The sequence below is a fragment of the Lutjanus erythropterus genome, chromosome 14 (genome assembly GCF_056507025.1).
Source record: "Lutjanus erythropterus isolate fLutEry1 chromosome 14, fLutEry1.hap2, whole genome shotgun sequence".
NCBI lineage: Eukaryota > Metazoa > Chordata > Actinopteri > Lutjaniformes > Lutjanidae > Lutjanus > Lutjanus erythropterus.
The window spans coordinates 35,161,572-35,178,236 of NC_139330.1; the positions used below are offsets into that span (position 1 = coordinate 35,161,572).

The 16,665-nt window shown below is 39.9% G+C and overlaps 1 protein-coding gene across 1 annotated transcript in view; it reads right to left on the bottom strand.

The window, feature by feature from the left end:
* Positions 1 to 15,862, bottom strand: part of slc2a15a (solute carrier family 2 member 15a) — a 38,785-nt gene extending 22,923 nt beyond the window's left edge. Inside the window, exons 1-2 of the mRNA XM_084736222.1 lie at positions 15,634 to 15,862; positions 8,275 to 8,373 (exon numbers count right to left, since the gene is read on the bottom strand). Coding sequence (XP_084592348.1) covers positions 8,275 to 8,373; positions 15,634 to 15,678 — 144 coding nt within the window. The 5' untranslated portion in view covers positions 15,679 to 15,862. The remainder of the gene's footprint in view (positions 1 to 8,274; positions 8,374 to 15,633) is intronic.
* Between the last annotated feature and the right edge of the window lie 803 nt (positions 15,863 to 16,665).

The window sequence follows — 16,665 nt, forward strand, 5'->3', positions numbered from 1 at the left end:
CGACTTCAGTTTTAAGATGGTGTCATGTCAGACTCATGGTTAAAAGACAGACGTCAGCTGTCGGTAATGACTGTAGGAAATGAACAGCAGTTTCATGTCTCCCTAACAATGTCATGCTTGCACTCTCTTTGCTTTTGACAGACATAATTCAATGGTCATAATTCCCACAGCCTGTGAGCCACTTGTCCCTTAATGATGGACATGGGTCTTTTTTTTTGGCATTTGAATGATTAATCCTGTCATTTTCTTGGGAGGACAGTAATGAAAGAATTAATCACAGAATAATGTGATGTGACGTGAAAAATTTAACTGTAATTCAAATTGATTGCGTGTTGTTCTTGCAAGTTGAAGTAGTCAGAGTATTAGTCTTCTGTTGAAAATGTATATTGGTTCAAGTCAAATTCTAGTAATCTGATTTTTGTTTTTGTCTATTTTTATTAAGTGAGATTTTAGACTAATTCTTGTCATGTATTTTTAACTTGTTGTGTCTTCTACACAGATTCAAGCTGACACTGACAAAAAGACAGGACTGAGAGAGTCATAATTACTAATTTGTTTGCTACTTCAGCACCACAGCACACAACACAGTAATGCTGCTGATATTTCAGATCCATTGTCAGGGCAATAGATTCTCAATTGCACAAACTTCAGCCAGATAAAGGATCAAGACTAGACTAACAACTAACCAACCCCTCCGCCCCTGCACTCTCTCTGATACTGAGGGATAGAAAAGGAGGTTGGCAGTTTAAAAAGGGGGATTCATCATTTTCCTACCAAGGGGGATGGAATCTCCCATCATGCTCTGTCAAATCACCTGCTTCTATGCTTAGTTGTTGTTTTGTAAAGTTACTACTGTTACAGGTGTTACGCAGTGACACATATCACAAGTGGACAGGATCACAGCTCCTTAAAAGCATCTTGGACACCCCCTGGTGGGTGGTTGCAGGACAGGTCATACATCCCGCCTCCCAATGTTAATAGATAGCACATGAGCCAAACTGAAACATCAAAGTACATCTCAAATAAATGTTTCCCAAAGATGGTTAGGTAGTTCTTATCATGCTGATGTTGTTGTTGTTGTTCAAGTGTTCATTTTTTTCTGATCAGTTTGGTTTTAATTGGATATTTGATTATATAAAAATGGGATTTTATGCCGTGATTGACAGCTGAGCTCTGCTTGCCATTGAGTCAGCTGGCTGTGTGGGCGGGAGCATAATACCATGGCTCCAACACTGATCACTACTTTACAGACTCTGGCTCCAAATGATGTCACCAGCACAAGAAGACAGCAATTGCATTTTATTGGATATTTTGGCTTCTCTTTTGGTACAGTGGGATGAAATGAAGTTGCGGCATCCCTCTTCATTTACAGTCGCTGGTGGCTCATGGAAAAGGCAGCTTTTGCTTGTTTGCACAAACAGTGTCCATGTCACTCTGCTCTGCAGTATTATACTGTACTGACTCTCCTCAGCTGGAAGAAAGGTTCTTATTTCACAGTTCACAGTTTACAAGATAGGGTGGGGATAGGTTTAGGTACAGAAAGCACTTAGTAGGAGTTAGGGAAAGATCATGATCACTCTCACAAGATCTTTGGCAGGTCTGGGGTTCCCTTGTAAACACAACCCTGCATACACAGAACTGCTCACTCTCTCTGTGGTTCCTGCTCACCTGCCATAACAGCAGTTACCTGTACTCTCACCTGCAGAGCAGCAAATCATTCAGAAGCTGAATTTTACAGAAATACTCTTTATTGTCTAGGTTTAGTCCCAGTTTATGCCTCTCATCTATTAACATCCATGGGGATCACAGAGATAACAATCAGTTTTGTCTAAAAGATAACTAACTGGTCAACTAACTGCTGTTCTGAACAAATTCCAAGAATCATTAAAGACCCTTCAAACTATCTGGATGAAAAAATATTCTGTGTGATGCATGATATAAAAAGATTTTTAATCCCTTTCCCAAATTGTCCTCTTGTGTCCTATCCAATTATCTTGCAGGCTGCCATCTTTGTTGTAACTGACTGAAAAACATCAGTGCCTCTTTCCATAAATCATGACTCACTCAAGCTTATCCACACACCTTGTTGTGAAGAGTTTCATGTAGGTAGATTCTAACATAGAGATAAAGTATCTCATGATACTGCTCAACCGTTTCAAAGACATTGTTGTTGAGTTTTTCAAATGTATTTTTGGTGCTTTGAGCACCACAAGTCTGCCTTCTCTCCATTATCTTGGAGAGAAGGCAGACATCTCTACAGGTGATATCTCCAGAACTCTTCAACTCACCAAAAACATCAAGATGGATAAATAGCACCACAGGCCAGGGGAAAATTAATATGATTCGCTTTTGGGGTGAGCTGTCCCTTTAAACATAGGGTTAATATTGTGAAATGGTTGCAGTTTGGTTAGGTTCAGGTTCCAGGAGTACTTGGTTACACTGTAAATCTTTGATGTAAATTTACAGTGAAACCTGAGCAGTATTCTGCTGTATTGTTGTCAGACAGTATAATACTGTAAACTGCAAAGCAGCCTGAGAGAAAAATAACCTGAATACAGAACCACACAGACAATACTATTATTTACAAGGATTTACTGTAAAAAGAAAAGTGTGGGAAAATTGAAAAATTGACTGATTAGCTTTGGAGCACATCTGCGAGCCAGTCAGTCTTTGTCACCACAAAGACACAACCACACTACAGCCTGCTCAGCTTCACTGCATTATTAAAGCAACCTTCATTGAGTAATGCGAGTAACCAAATTTATTCTGCCTCAAGAATCAAAATATCAAGGAAATAAAACAATAATATCTGTGAGTCTTTCTCCAATTCAGGTAAATTTTCTGCCATCTAAGTTAGAACAACAAAGCTGTTGAAAATCTTCATATTTGCAGTGTTGTAGCTTGATAAAACTAGCACATGTCAGCATTGTGTCTTGGTTTAGTCTACATCAACATTAAAACAACACTGCTGCTTTTGCTGGAAGATAATTTAACTTTGAGGTAGTAAGTCAACCCCAGTGATTCATGTTTTCCACACTGGCTGGTAACTATGCTGTAAAAAGCATCTAAATAATTTCTCATCAGTAAAGACCAACAAAAATGTTTCTGACTGTTATAGTCTCAAACTACAACTGTAGTATTGTATATGAAGCAATAAAACCGGTCAAACATGCTCTTTTCTTATTTTATCAGATTCAAATTTGAAGTACCTGACTTGTCATACATTGTCATAACACATTCATACAGAAGAGATTGGTTCTACTATTATGTGTTGCACTGGTGACATTTGTATTTTAATAAATATTTTTCTTGTCTGTCATTATTAGTGGCATTCTACATAATAACATTAAATAGAGGATATCACTGTAGATTCAAATATATACTGTAAATATACAGTAATTTACTGAAAAATTTATTCTGTTGTAAATTTGCTAGAATACAGTAATGAACTACACATTTATTACTAGTTATACAAGAGTAAAGAGCAGATGTTTTTACTGTAAGAAACTGTAAAAACTACAGTACTTTGCAGGTGAAGCTACTGCCAGTTAATAATTTACAGTGAAAAGTTTAACAGTATAAGTTTAGGAAAGATCATGGTTTAGGTTAAAATAAGTATTAACATAAAATAGTATATAACATTAAGTCATGTGTCATGTAAGTCACACACATAAACTTAATAACTTCAGTAACCTAAACTTTAAAGTAAGTTTGATGCAGGACCCAGGTGTCCTAGGTAAACATGTTTTTAATTGGCCCATTCATTCATCCCGACCTCCTCCACATGCAAACGTTGTTGCTTTTTATACTCCGTCAGCTGACCTATGACCACTAGAGGTCACCACCTAACAACAGACATAAATATAGGTCATAATAAGCTGCTTGGACAGACGACTTTTTCAACTGTTTTTCTGTTGAGAGCAAGCTGCTGGCGTGTCCATTCCACTGTCTCTGTGTCAAAAAACACATGGACGCTCAGTGTAGTAGCTTTACTGGACATGTCCAGACATGTTTGAGCCAGCAGAGCCAGAGGATGGTGACAGGATGGTATGTGTTTTTCTTCTGTGTCAGGTTGTTGGAACTGAAGTGAGCTGAAGTGAACTGCTGAGCTGATTTGGACTGACAGAGTTGCTGAAGGTACGTTTGTAACTTAAGGTTAATGAGGGTGTTTAGGAACCATAGCTCTGGCACGTCTCCAAGCCATGTTTCCAGTCCGAACAAAAAGTCCTGATTAAGCCAACTCAAATATTTTCAGCAAATGCAACTCTCTCATTGCAATAAGGTAACAAGAACTGAATTAATTAGTATGATGTGGTATAAAGTATATATAGTATATAGTATTAGTATATATAATAAGTATATTCACAATAAGTAAACTCAGTTTCTATAGGGTCCTCACACCGACTTTGGTACTTGGGCCCTAATAAATAAAATATAGATTTTCTTTTTTTAAATTTATTTCTTACTTAAAATATTTGTGTTTTAATTACCTTATTTCCCCATTAATTGAAAATTATGAGTTTAAACGCAAAAAAGAAAATTCTACTGGCACATTTTTATGTTATTACAACCTCTACACCTAATTAAAGGTTTCACTATTTACGACAAATAACTAATTTGAACATTTGGTTTTACGGTGTACATCCAGAACACTTGGTGATGTTACCTGTTTTTGATTAAATGAACAGTGCTTGAATACAGTTTCAGTGACTAAAGGTTTTTTGTTCTAATCCACAGATCAAATTGGAAAACATGTAATACTGAATAACTCATCCCCTCACCTCCAACTGCTAAAGTGAACTTAACACTCCAGATCAGATGCAGAGAACATTTGGTCATTCCCACCTACTTGAGCCAATCAGAGGGCATTCCTTCCTGACAAGAGAGGAAACCTTGTCTTTGTGTCATGTGGCCGAAGTATCCTGCTCACGAGACCAACAACAACACACTCCTTTTTTATCTCTTTCTCTTTTTTCACCCTAACATTTTCAGCTCCCTGTCTAATCAAATCCCAAAGTCTTTTTTTGACCTCAGTCTCATAATCAGTTTACCATGTGATGGCACGAGTTGTTGGACCGGCATCAATTCCCCAAACTGCAGGAGGAAGACGGGAAAAGTTACAGATAAAAGTTAATGGGAACTGTAGTTTATTATGCTAACGAATAAATCATTGTTTTATACAAATTCTGAAAGGCTCAGTTGGACTCAGTAGCTTTTATTATATTTTAAAACTAAATTTTCCCATCTGCTTAAGTTGATTTGAACAGTTGGTTGAATGTCTGCTTAAGTACAATCTCAGGTTCAGTATTAAAACTTAAGGTGGATATTTCAGTCCTGAACAGTAGCCTTCACTGTACACTCATTCTCAGTGACTGGGCCAGAAGCTGCATTCCTTCTGATAAAGTCCAGTATGTCACGCGGTTCACATTCCTCAGAAACAGTAGTTACCTGGATATAACTCCAGTTCTATGAATATGTGCAAAGCCCTGTTGGTAAATACCAGAGATGAAGGGCTTTAGGGAAGTGATGTACTGAACTGCTGACCAAACCACACACCTTCAAGTTTGAAGTCGAACATAAACTGCGTGGAAATTCAAACCGAGTGTGAGACGACACAAAGGTTGAGATAGCAGACAAAGAACTCCCATGAAGTTGTGCCATCACAGCATCATTCACAGGACATAGTGCTAGAGACTGTATAAAACATGGATGTAGTCTCTGTGATGTCACTCAGAGGTTTGCAAACACCATTGTGAAGCTGTCGCCATCTTGGAAGTAGCTGACTCCACTCACTCTCTGTTAATGTGAAAATGGGCAAAGAGGTTGGAGCATGGATGGAGCCGAGGCAGGACAAATGAAGCAGCTACCAAGGGTCTAGCCATCTGTGATGGTGCCCACCTGTCACTCAAAGTGGACATGCCCCTAATTACATAATGTTAATTCTCCATAATTCTCATTAATGAAATCCTTAATGTAAGGTGAGTTATACAGCAATTCACCCACCATCAAGTTGGCATGAATAGTGAACTTAGCTATACACAGCGACAAAAAAGTTTCTTTGTAAAAATGTTTATTTTTGCTGTAAAGTCTAAATAAACATTTTAATATGGGGGGCTTTGAACTGACTTCCTTTTGGAGCCAGAGCAAAGACCCTTACATTCCCTCATCCAGTGTGAAGGGGGAAAATGATCCCCAGTGAACAACTTTTTAGGTTCAATAGAGTCAATAGGATTTGCCCGAGCTTTTCCTGTACCCATCAGGACATGAAACACATGGACATGGACATGTGGGCATGGACTCTGCAGATACAGCCACCACAAACCTCTACTGGATTAGAAGTGATGACTGAAAGTTTTCATTTGGGGAATGTTGCTGACTGTATATTTAAGGCAAATGCAACAACCTTGGGTTCAAAGTTCCTAACTCTTGTCATAACCACAGCTCTACTGACACATAAGCAGCGGGGGGGAATATCATGGAGAGATGCTCTGCCCTCTAGTTGTGAAAAGGAGCTAAAACTGCTGCTGTCTAGGACAAAACACCCTGGCTTGCCTCGTCCAAGGCCTAAAGGGCCTTAGAGACCATCTGCAGATCCTACTAGGAAACAGGTAGAAGGCCATGGTCTGCAAACTTTCCATGATATTACACGGTGGATATCATTTAGATGTCAAAGCTGCCATGGCCAGCTGCGATCACTGCCACGAACACTCCTAAGCCATGACACTTGTCAAACAGAGATCGGTCCTGCTGGAGGCAAGAATGCTGGTCAATGGCACTGTCCTCACATCAATCTGTGACCTACATTCAAAATGTTCCATATGCCCTTGGAATGGTGTAAATTCATGTGTTTCAGTAGAACAGTTGCATTTGCAAGACCTAAGCTGTTCAGTTTCTCCATCTCAGTCAAAGGAATGAGGCAAAGGTGTAGAATAGGGCCACATCCCTGCTTGAAACAGTCCCAAGGGCAGGTCTTGTGCCCCAAACGCAATGAAAGCACCTCATATGACCTGCATCAATTGATGCAATGGAGCACTGCAGGCATCAGATTGGAAATTCCAACAAAACAGAACCAGTTTCAAGCTTTTAGGACACACATAACATCGCACTTTGGTGATGCAACCCTCTGTGACCTTGTGTGGACTGGGGTAGATGTATCACCCATGTGGGAGCCTGGTTGTGTGCTCCTCTGAAGCTGGTAAAGTCAGGGTCGAGGATATTAATGAATGCTTGCGTGGCAGCTGTCGTAGTGCATTGTGAGACCTGTAGTATGAGTGGTGGAAGTGCTATTTACCAACGGGCCGTTCATAATAGACACATGAAATTATCTCGCGGGCCATATATAATTGAATCGTGGGGCAGAGGTTGACAGGTTGTGTTGCAATTTATAAAGCAACAGTTAACTCCTTTAACACTTTTGTATAATAACCAGATTCCAGTTACCAGTTTGATAGCGCCAGCCTAGACTTTCCCATCTGTTTTATTTTCTGCTGGATTATGTGTAAAGTATATCCATAAATCATCACGTCTTTTCTGTCCACCAAGCCCTTGTGCTGATGTTGCCACCATGGTCCATGTGTGACTGGCCCGGTGTGCACTGTGTATGCCCAGCGGTGGCCGTGACCAAACAAGGATGGAAATCAGGTGCATTGCTGATATCTTCAGCATTTGGCAGACAGATTATATGCACAGTTGGAGGAAATGCATTTTGATAGTCCTATAGCCAACCCACTAACATTTCCATCTTGTCTCCTCTCGTCAATGAAAACAACAGATACGTCTCGTCATATTTTTGTCATCAAAGACCTATTTTTAGCTCGTCGCTGTCTCATTTTAGTCATGAAAAAAAAGGTACATTAACGAAATCATTTCGTTATCGTTAACGAAAACAACACTGCTATAAACATCTACTGCTTCTACAAGATTAGTAATGATTTCTTATGACTCATAAACAGACACTAAGTCATGGTGAAAATTCAGCATTAATGTGAACTCTAATTAATGAGAAACGGACATACCAAACAGTTATTCTGATCAGGCATAGGGATTCAAAGGGGGACACTGTGGCTGCAGTGCTCATGTCAAGTGAAACCAGTATTTCAACACATTTCCTTGATCTCAAAGTAAATATATTACAGATTTTTCCTTCAACAATACCAATTAATTAAATTACCAATAATCACATGATATGTAGAAAAACTGGGACTGACTTCTGGGGCCCTTGGGAATCTAGGGTCCCTTGGCAGCTATCCACTTGTGTGTATGTATGTGTCTTACCACAGCAGGAGAGTTGACCACAGCCAGATTGTAGCCATAGAGCATGGAGCTCCCAAAGGAGGTAAGGAATGCCACCGCCAACAAAGAGCCAGTCAGCTGCTGCAGACAGAGGGAGAGAGATGAGTTAGGAAGTGAATGTAGGTTTCATCCAGAGAATGGTGGAAGTGATTCCTTGTTATAAGTAAAACAAATGAGAAAGTGCTGAAGAAATGCTGATGTTTCTCCAAAAGAGGCTAAATTTTGTCCCCTTGAATAAATATTATAACTTTGCTCAAACAGATGTGCATTGGCATTAATGTCACCATGTCCTGTAGAATAACACCCCAACAACAGAGCCCTCTCTCTGGTTGTCTGAGTGTTATATACCACCACTCAGTGTGAAAACAAACTACATGCCCCATACAATTGTTGGTTTATTTATTTTATTATTCATTCATTTGTCTGATTACAGTACTGATAGTGGGGCAATAGTTAGAGGAACAGTTCAACCCATTATTAAAAATAAATTTTTTCCTCTGGCCTGTAGTGCTATTTATCCATCTATACAGTTTTGGTGTGAGCTGCAGAATTGTGGTGATATAGGCCTTACTGCCTCCTCTCCAGTATAATGGAACTAAATGCTAGTAGTCTCAAAGCACCAAAAAATGCATTTGAAAAACTCAACAATGTCTCTCTCCAGAAATCATGACCCAATTGCTCAAAATAATCCACAGATCTTGTTTTGAGCAGTTTCAGGTAGGAACTACTTTCTGTCTGTAATATAATCTATCGGAACTACTTTAGAATCTACTGGAACTACTTTCTTTCAAAAGGAAAGAACTACTTTCTTTCATAGGAAAGTAGTCCCTAAATGAAACTGCCCACAGCAAGGTCAATATTTTTGGAAGGAGACACTGGCTTTGAATTTTTCAGATGAATTTTTGGGGCATTTTGGGCACCACAGTACAAGTGTCATTTACTTCCATTATATTGGAAAGAAGGCAGACATCTCTACAACCGATATCTCCAAAAACCTGCAAGTCAAAACGCTTGAAACTAGATGGATAAATAGCAGTACAGGCCAGGGGAAATATATGTCTTTTTGATTTTGAGGTGAACTATCTCTTTAAGAGTGTTAATAATGTTCCCAATAAGTGATGACACTAATTAAAGCATACAGTAGGGTTAGTTTGGGCATTGCACTGAAGTCATGCTTGTATTGACTGACTGGCATCAGTTATTAACAATAAGCTTTGCAATTATGGGCTCATTCCCAGCAAGTGACATCCAATCATATTCATGCATTCATACTTCTTTAACAGAAGAGGTTTAGTTTGTAAGTGTGACCACATCTGAAGCAACAGTGTTTCTAGCTCTTCTAAATGAACACAGCAGAAGGTTGGACAGAAAGCCTGTCCTCATAGAGAGAGGCAAGACACGATGCATCATACAAATGAAGATAATGGCACTTTTATGATGTTGCACTTGTGCAAGTACTTGTGCAACCCCCATGATTGCAATATCAGAAAAGGGGTTTCAGATGGAACAAGCACACTGAAGCCCTCAGCTCCCTGATAAGAAATCCCAGTGCTTCTTTTCAGCTACTGTGCTTGTTTAAACCATGTGCTTACAGGCACATTTTAAGAGAAAACAGCAGTTGCTGTTAAACAGTGGAGGTCTTAATTTGGAATGAAGCTCTTGCAACGTAATTCTCTCGTCTAATTAGGGGGCCAAGCCCGCGGGGACTGGGGAACGCGGATGCAAGCATACGCGTTTCCCAGTACCAGCGGTGCTGGGAACCCTATTGTAATTGTTCAGATTTTTATTATTATTTTCTATTTTTATTCTTCCGTTGATAAAAGTCATACTGCAGGCTAAACCGTGCAAGGTAGGGCGGTGCAATTTGGAGGGCTGGCCCACACCCCCGCACGTACCTCAGACGCAAAAAACTGCACACGTCCGCCTGCAGGGGGCGCTATAAGCAAGGACAACGCGTTTTGGCCTATAACTCCCACACCGTATGTCGCACATTCAAAAACCTTATATCTCCATATTCCTTGAATGGAGCTGAGTCACTTTGTAATTGGCCACGCCCACTTCCGCCTAAATAATTTTTTCGCAAAATCGCGAAAACTGGCAAACCTGCTTTTTCGAACTCCTCCTAGGGATTTTGTCCGATCTGCACGAAAATTGGCCCGTACGCTCTTCTGCTCCTCCTGAGCTAAAGTTATCAAAAGATTTTTTTTGGCTTGAAAATTCTGCGAATTATTAACGAACAAATTTCCGTAGCTAGCCGTATAAAATGGAAAATGTTGCATATCTCGGTCAAAGTAAATGCTATCGTCACCAAATCAGAGATCCTTGGTTGGCATGAGACTGGGAGCCTATGAGCTGAATTTGGCGAATGTTGGCCCATAGGGGGCGCTAGAGATATGGGAAGTTTATATCTCTAGAACGGCTGCACCGATTTCTACCAAATTTGGTCCGTACGACGTAGGGCCGGTCCTGAGGCCATATCTTCAAGGGGGTCATGACAGGTCAATGTGGGCGGGGCTTATTACAAGATAAACAAAAAAAATTAATTTCTGCCAAAGTATAATACTTAGGGTTTTGAAATTTTATGGCTACATGTAGAATAGGACTCAGATCCCGCCTACCGAAAATCGCGTTTGTGCTCCACTAGGGGGCGCTATAACGCATTTTGGCCTATAACTTCCACATTTTAAATGACACATTGAAAAATGTTACATTGCCATATTCCCTGAATAGCGCTGGATTTTCTGACGTAGGCCCCGCCCACTTTCGCCGAAAATTCCCGTCGCTAAGTCGCCATGGGTCCGAAACCTACTTTTTCGAACTCCTCCTACAGTTTAAGCACTATCTGCGCCAAACTTTGCACATACGATGTCTAGATGTGTCTGATCTAAAGTTATCAAAAGAATTGTTGCACGACAAAAAATGCGCTAATTATAACCGAACAATTTTTTGGCTAGCTTAAAAAACACATGTTGTGTCATATTTCGGTCAAACTACAGTCTTTTGACTTCAAACTTAAGACGCTCGTTCCAGAGGTCATCCGCAGACTCTGTGCCAAATTTGGTATGGATCGGCCGATAGGGGGCGCTACAAACCCAAAAACATCAAGTTGCTCAGATTTGTATTAAATTCGCTGTGCATGATGTGGGTTCCCTCCATTTTTGCCTATAACTTCCACATTTTAAATGAGACGTTGAAAAATCTCACATTGCCTTGTTCCCTGAAAAGCGCTGGATTTTCTGACGTAGGCCACGCCCACTTTGGCCGCAAATTGCCGTCGCTAATTTACCACATGTCCAAAACCTACTTTTTCGAACTCCTCCTACAGTTTAAGCGCCATCTGCGCCAAACTTTGCACATACGATGTCTAAACGTGTCTGACGAAAAGTTATCAAAAGAATTGTTGCCCGCCAAAAAATGCGCTAATTATAACCGAATGATTTTTTTGGCTAGCTCAAAAAACGCATGTTGTGTCATATTTAGGTCAAACTAAAGTCTTTTGACTCCAAACTTAACACGCTCGTTCCAGAGGTCATCCACAGACGCTGTGCCAAATTTGGTGCAGATCGGCCAATAGGGGGCGCTACAAACCCAAAAACATCAGGTTTCCCAAAAGTTGCTCAGAGTCGTCCTAAATTCGCTGCGCATGATGTGGGTTCCCTCCTGAGGCCGACCGCAAAGTTACCTAATGATTGGTCATGAATACCGCGGCTCGGACGACGGCGCGCGTCCCCGCGATCGCCCCGAGCCCCGCGTCCCTCGGGGCCCGCGGCGGCGGGTTCCGAGGGCCGCGGGGACCGGCTCGCGCGGGGAGGCTTGGCCCCCGTTCATAACTGCTTGCAGTTCTAGTTTCTTGTTGGGATTGTTCACATTCCTCACTGCAACCAAACCAAAGGGCATGGCTGACAGCCAGCTGTGAGGAAGCTGAAAGGCAAAGACAGAAACTTTTTCCCCTCAGTGTGACCAGTGTCTGCTGATGAAAGAAATGTCCAGCTAAACTTTAAAATGTCAAGATAAAGCTCCTGCACTGGAAAAATATGAGAATTCTAGCCAGAAAGGTGATGCAGGGCAGAAAAAGACTGGCCCAAATATTGAAACACAACCAAGAGGGACATGACATGAAACCTGGTCCATTTTAATATAGTGTTATACAGTTAAATTTTAGTTTTATTTACAAAAACTGCCATGTAAGGTTATTTACATTTTACTTCAGAGCTATTGTTTTTATGTTCTAACATTTAATGTAATACTAGTTTGATTTTCTGTAGAAAAAACAAGATTTTTTCTAAAAACTCCCACATATGACTTGACACAACAGAATACAAATTGTCTCCTTACTAAAAGATGAGCAGCCCAGTATCTCAATTACTATGTCCTGAGCTAAACGTGAGGGTGAGGTCAGGGTGGTGTTTGGGTGTGAAGCCTGTCAGACTTTTCTGCAGGAGACCAGCTTTAATGGCCTGTACAGCCCTGCAGTTAATGTTCACCTTTTTCTTAACACATAACCATGATCAAGTGTTTCTGCTGCATTTATATTGGGCTTTTATCCATTCACACACATTTACTCATACCAGGGGCAGCAGGCTACCCACCAAGGTGCTGTCCTGACCACTGGGAGCAATCTGAGGTTCAGTGTCTTGCTCAGGGACACTTTGACATGTGGACAGGAGAATCTGGGGCAGGTTTGTGATTACTTCTCTCTCAGTCACAGCCATTTTGGTTGCCTAAACTTAACCATAGCTTAATAACTATGCACAGGTTTTTATCCAGAACAAAAATGTAAAAAATGTTGTCATTGAACGCAAACTTCTAGTATTGACATTCTTGTCTGGTGACAGTTTGTTTGTGTCTTCCAAAATACATGACTGTAATGAATACCACCACTGTGGTTTGGTTTGATATAGGCTCAAAACCTACTTGGTTAGGATACTGGAGTAAGATGACTGTGGGTTAAAAAAGTAAATGTTATTACGTATTTTTAATGCCATACTGCTGTTTTTAATGTTTTACTCTGATTTTATGTTATTATTGTGATTTTATGTATTTCTGTCTTGGGTGTTTTTACCTATGTTGTCATTTTTAATGCCACATTGTAAAGCACTTTGAGTTGCATGTTATGTATGAAAGGTGCTATATAAATAAAGTTATTTTTATTATTATTATTATTATTATTATTATTATTATTATTATTATTATTATCATTCTTAGGGAATAATTGTCATCATAGTTAAAAAAAAACAAACAACAACAAAAAAAAACCCAACAAACTGTTAACAAGACTAATAAAGTTTTACACCAAAATTAGAACATATATGCATTTTATTAAACGTGGCTAAACCCGCTTAAAATAGGCAACTGACCATTTTCCCTTTGCCAGTAGACAAATTTTGGATTTTTTTTTCTGATATAAGCTGGAAAGCTAAGACTCAGCTCATATGTGCAGGAGAGCAGAGAGAAAGATCTTTTTGAAACTCTTCGTGTTCTCAGCTCTCAGTACTTTTGTGGCTGCTAACTGAATCTCTGTGATTTAAAGTTTAGTTTCTCTCCTGGGTTGTTTGATGTTCAGGTATCTGCTTTATTTTATCGTTTGCTTGCAGCTGATATGATTTGCATTAAGTTCCTGCTGATGAAAACCCGACATTTCCTGATTTTGCTGCTTCATAATCTTTTAGATTCCAAAAGAATGAGGTACTTTTATTGTGAGGAATTTACATGAAATAAGGTGTTTATTCACCATTCAGATGTGCACTTAAGACGAGCACTTTATCGGTAAATACACAGCTTCAATTGGATGGAAACTCTGCTGTGCCGGGCTACAGCAGAGTCAAGTCAAGTTACCGATGGAGGTGACAAGCCTTCACTACCTCTGCTTGAAAAAGGGTGAAAATGATGAAAAAAAATGATGTTCACTCAGGTGTCACGTTTACATCACTGCTGATTGGAGCTGGAGCCGATAAACAACTGTGACCACTGCAGAGTCATGTGACCCAGGAATGATACTGATTGTCCCCCTTTCCCACTGAAGACAAAAGCCAGATATTATGACGTGTTAGTGGGTTAGTTGTCCATGTAAAAGGAGATTAAGAGTCTAAAGCCAGGCTTGCCATAAACAAACCCAAACTACAATCTTTTCTATGATTTGTTGCTCATTTACTCAGTGTGTTACTTTGGCCTACAGTCTAGACTGTTTACTCTGAAAGTTGCCATTTTGAACCATCCAGCATGACTGCACTTGTATCCATGGGGATCTTCACTACTTCTATCACACATCACCTGCTAGACTATAGATGGCACCAAAGGGCTGTAAACAATAGGATAATAAGTTTTTAGTCTATGGAGAACTTAGCTTGATACCCCATGAATATCTGCCACACAGCAACAACAATATGAAAGATGATGATTTATCTGAAGAAGAACTTCAACACACACACGGACTAATAAACAGCGATGTGATCAGTGCCTGAATGAAAGTAGTAGAGTTGGGGGTACACAGGTCAGGGCCAATCAAGGTGACTCAAAAACTGTACACACACATGCACGCACACACACAAAGTTACAAATATCATCTTGCCTGTGATCTATGATCTAACATCCACAGTCCACAGACTTAAAATATCTTGATACAATATGCTGTAACATACTGATGTTTCTGCAGCCTGGCGTGGTTATAGCATCACTCGAACTGCTAAAATGAGGCCAAAACATAATCTGCTGGCTGTAACAGTAACACACTCAGCAAGAATGGTGTCAGGCAGCCTGAGCTCCAAACACTTAGAACTAATCAACCTACCCTGAACCCTGGTCCAGACACATACCAGTCCATCTGTGATTATAAATGAGTCGATGTGTTTGACATAAAATGAGTTGATGTTGACATTATGATTACATTATGATTTGTAAAAGTATGATATGTGTTAATGTTAACAAAGACTCAAATAGATATAATTCCATATACAGAAAACAAGAGCAGGTAAACATATTGAAAACTTAGAGTTGCTAAGTTTCTAAATGTAATGAAGTCTGATGTGATTAATATGTTGATTTAATTGAAGTTGATTCAAAGAAGTTCATCAAAGTTCTCAAAATGGCTGGAGAATGTTCCCTCATATTTACAATCAAAGTTTTGCTTCTCATTACAAATTTAAGGATTTTTAAAGTTTGGTGATCTGCTTCAAATATCTCAGTGCTGCCACTGATCTACTCTGTCCCAAGAACTACAAGTTTGAAAGTTGGTAGTAAATGCTATTAGCTGCTGGGACTCTATGTCTTAAACAATATGGGATCAGTCAGGTGACGGCCCTGGCTCCGGATCTGACCCAGTTCATGCAGTCAGTCTGGACTTACCGATGAGATTTTCCCCGACGATGGAATTAAAACCTCTTCAGCCATTTAAAATCTCTGTCACCGGGTCCCAAACAGCAAAGAGCAGCAGGGTTCCTCTCTACACTGCACAGGAGCTCATGGCTGTAGTAGCAGGCGTGGTCACACGAGGTCTACACAGGCATCTGCAGGTTTAGTTCATGTGCAGCGTGCCAGGGCCTCTCCTCCAACACAGCAGCAGTCCACAGGCCCCCGATAACAAGCCCACACAGTGTCATCACATGACGGAGAGCAGCGTGACGGACTGAGAGAAAAGCCTGCTGGAAGCAATTAACTCTATAAGTGAATTTACAAAAAGAGACAGAGGAGAGAAGAGAGGAGGAGAGGAGAGGAGGAAACAGAGGAGAGGAGGGGAGAGGAAAGGCAAGGAGAGGATGAGAGGGGAAAAGAAAGGTACAGGAGAGAAGGAAAATGAGCAAAAATGGAGAAGAAGAGGAAAGAAAAGGAAGGAAAAATTTTGAGGGGAGAGGAGGAAAGTAGATGAAGAAAAGAGAGCCAATGAAGTAAAGAAATTATGAGATTAGTAGAGAATAGATTCATTTATTTGTACCACAAATATCTGTACTGTTGACTAATTTTTCTGTACTTTCTACTACATTTTCAAACCTCGTTACTCGTTTCTTTTTTTTATGTAAAATATGTAACAAGACAAAGAACAAGAAGATGACATAAAAGACGGAACAAGATGTAAAAAATGTAACAAGATGAAAAACAATGTAACAACACATAAAATATGTAACAATACATAAAATACATAACAAGACATAGAAAGCATAACAAGATAACATAAAAGAGATAACAAGATCTAAAAGACGTAAAATGATGTAACAAGACAAAGACGATGTAACAAGATAAGGTAAAAGATGTGACAAGACATAAAAGAGGTAACAAGGTGTGAAAGATGTAATAAGATGTTAAAACTACATAACAAGACATAATAGATGTAACAACACAAAGAAGGTGTAACAAGATGATGTGAAAGAGGTAACAAGACAT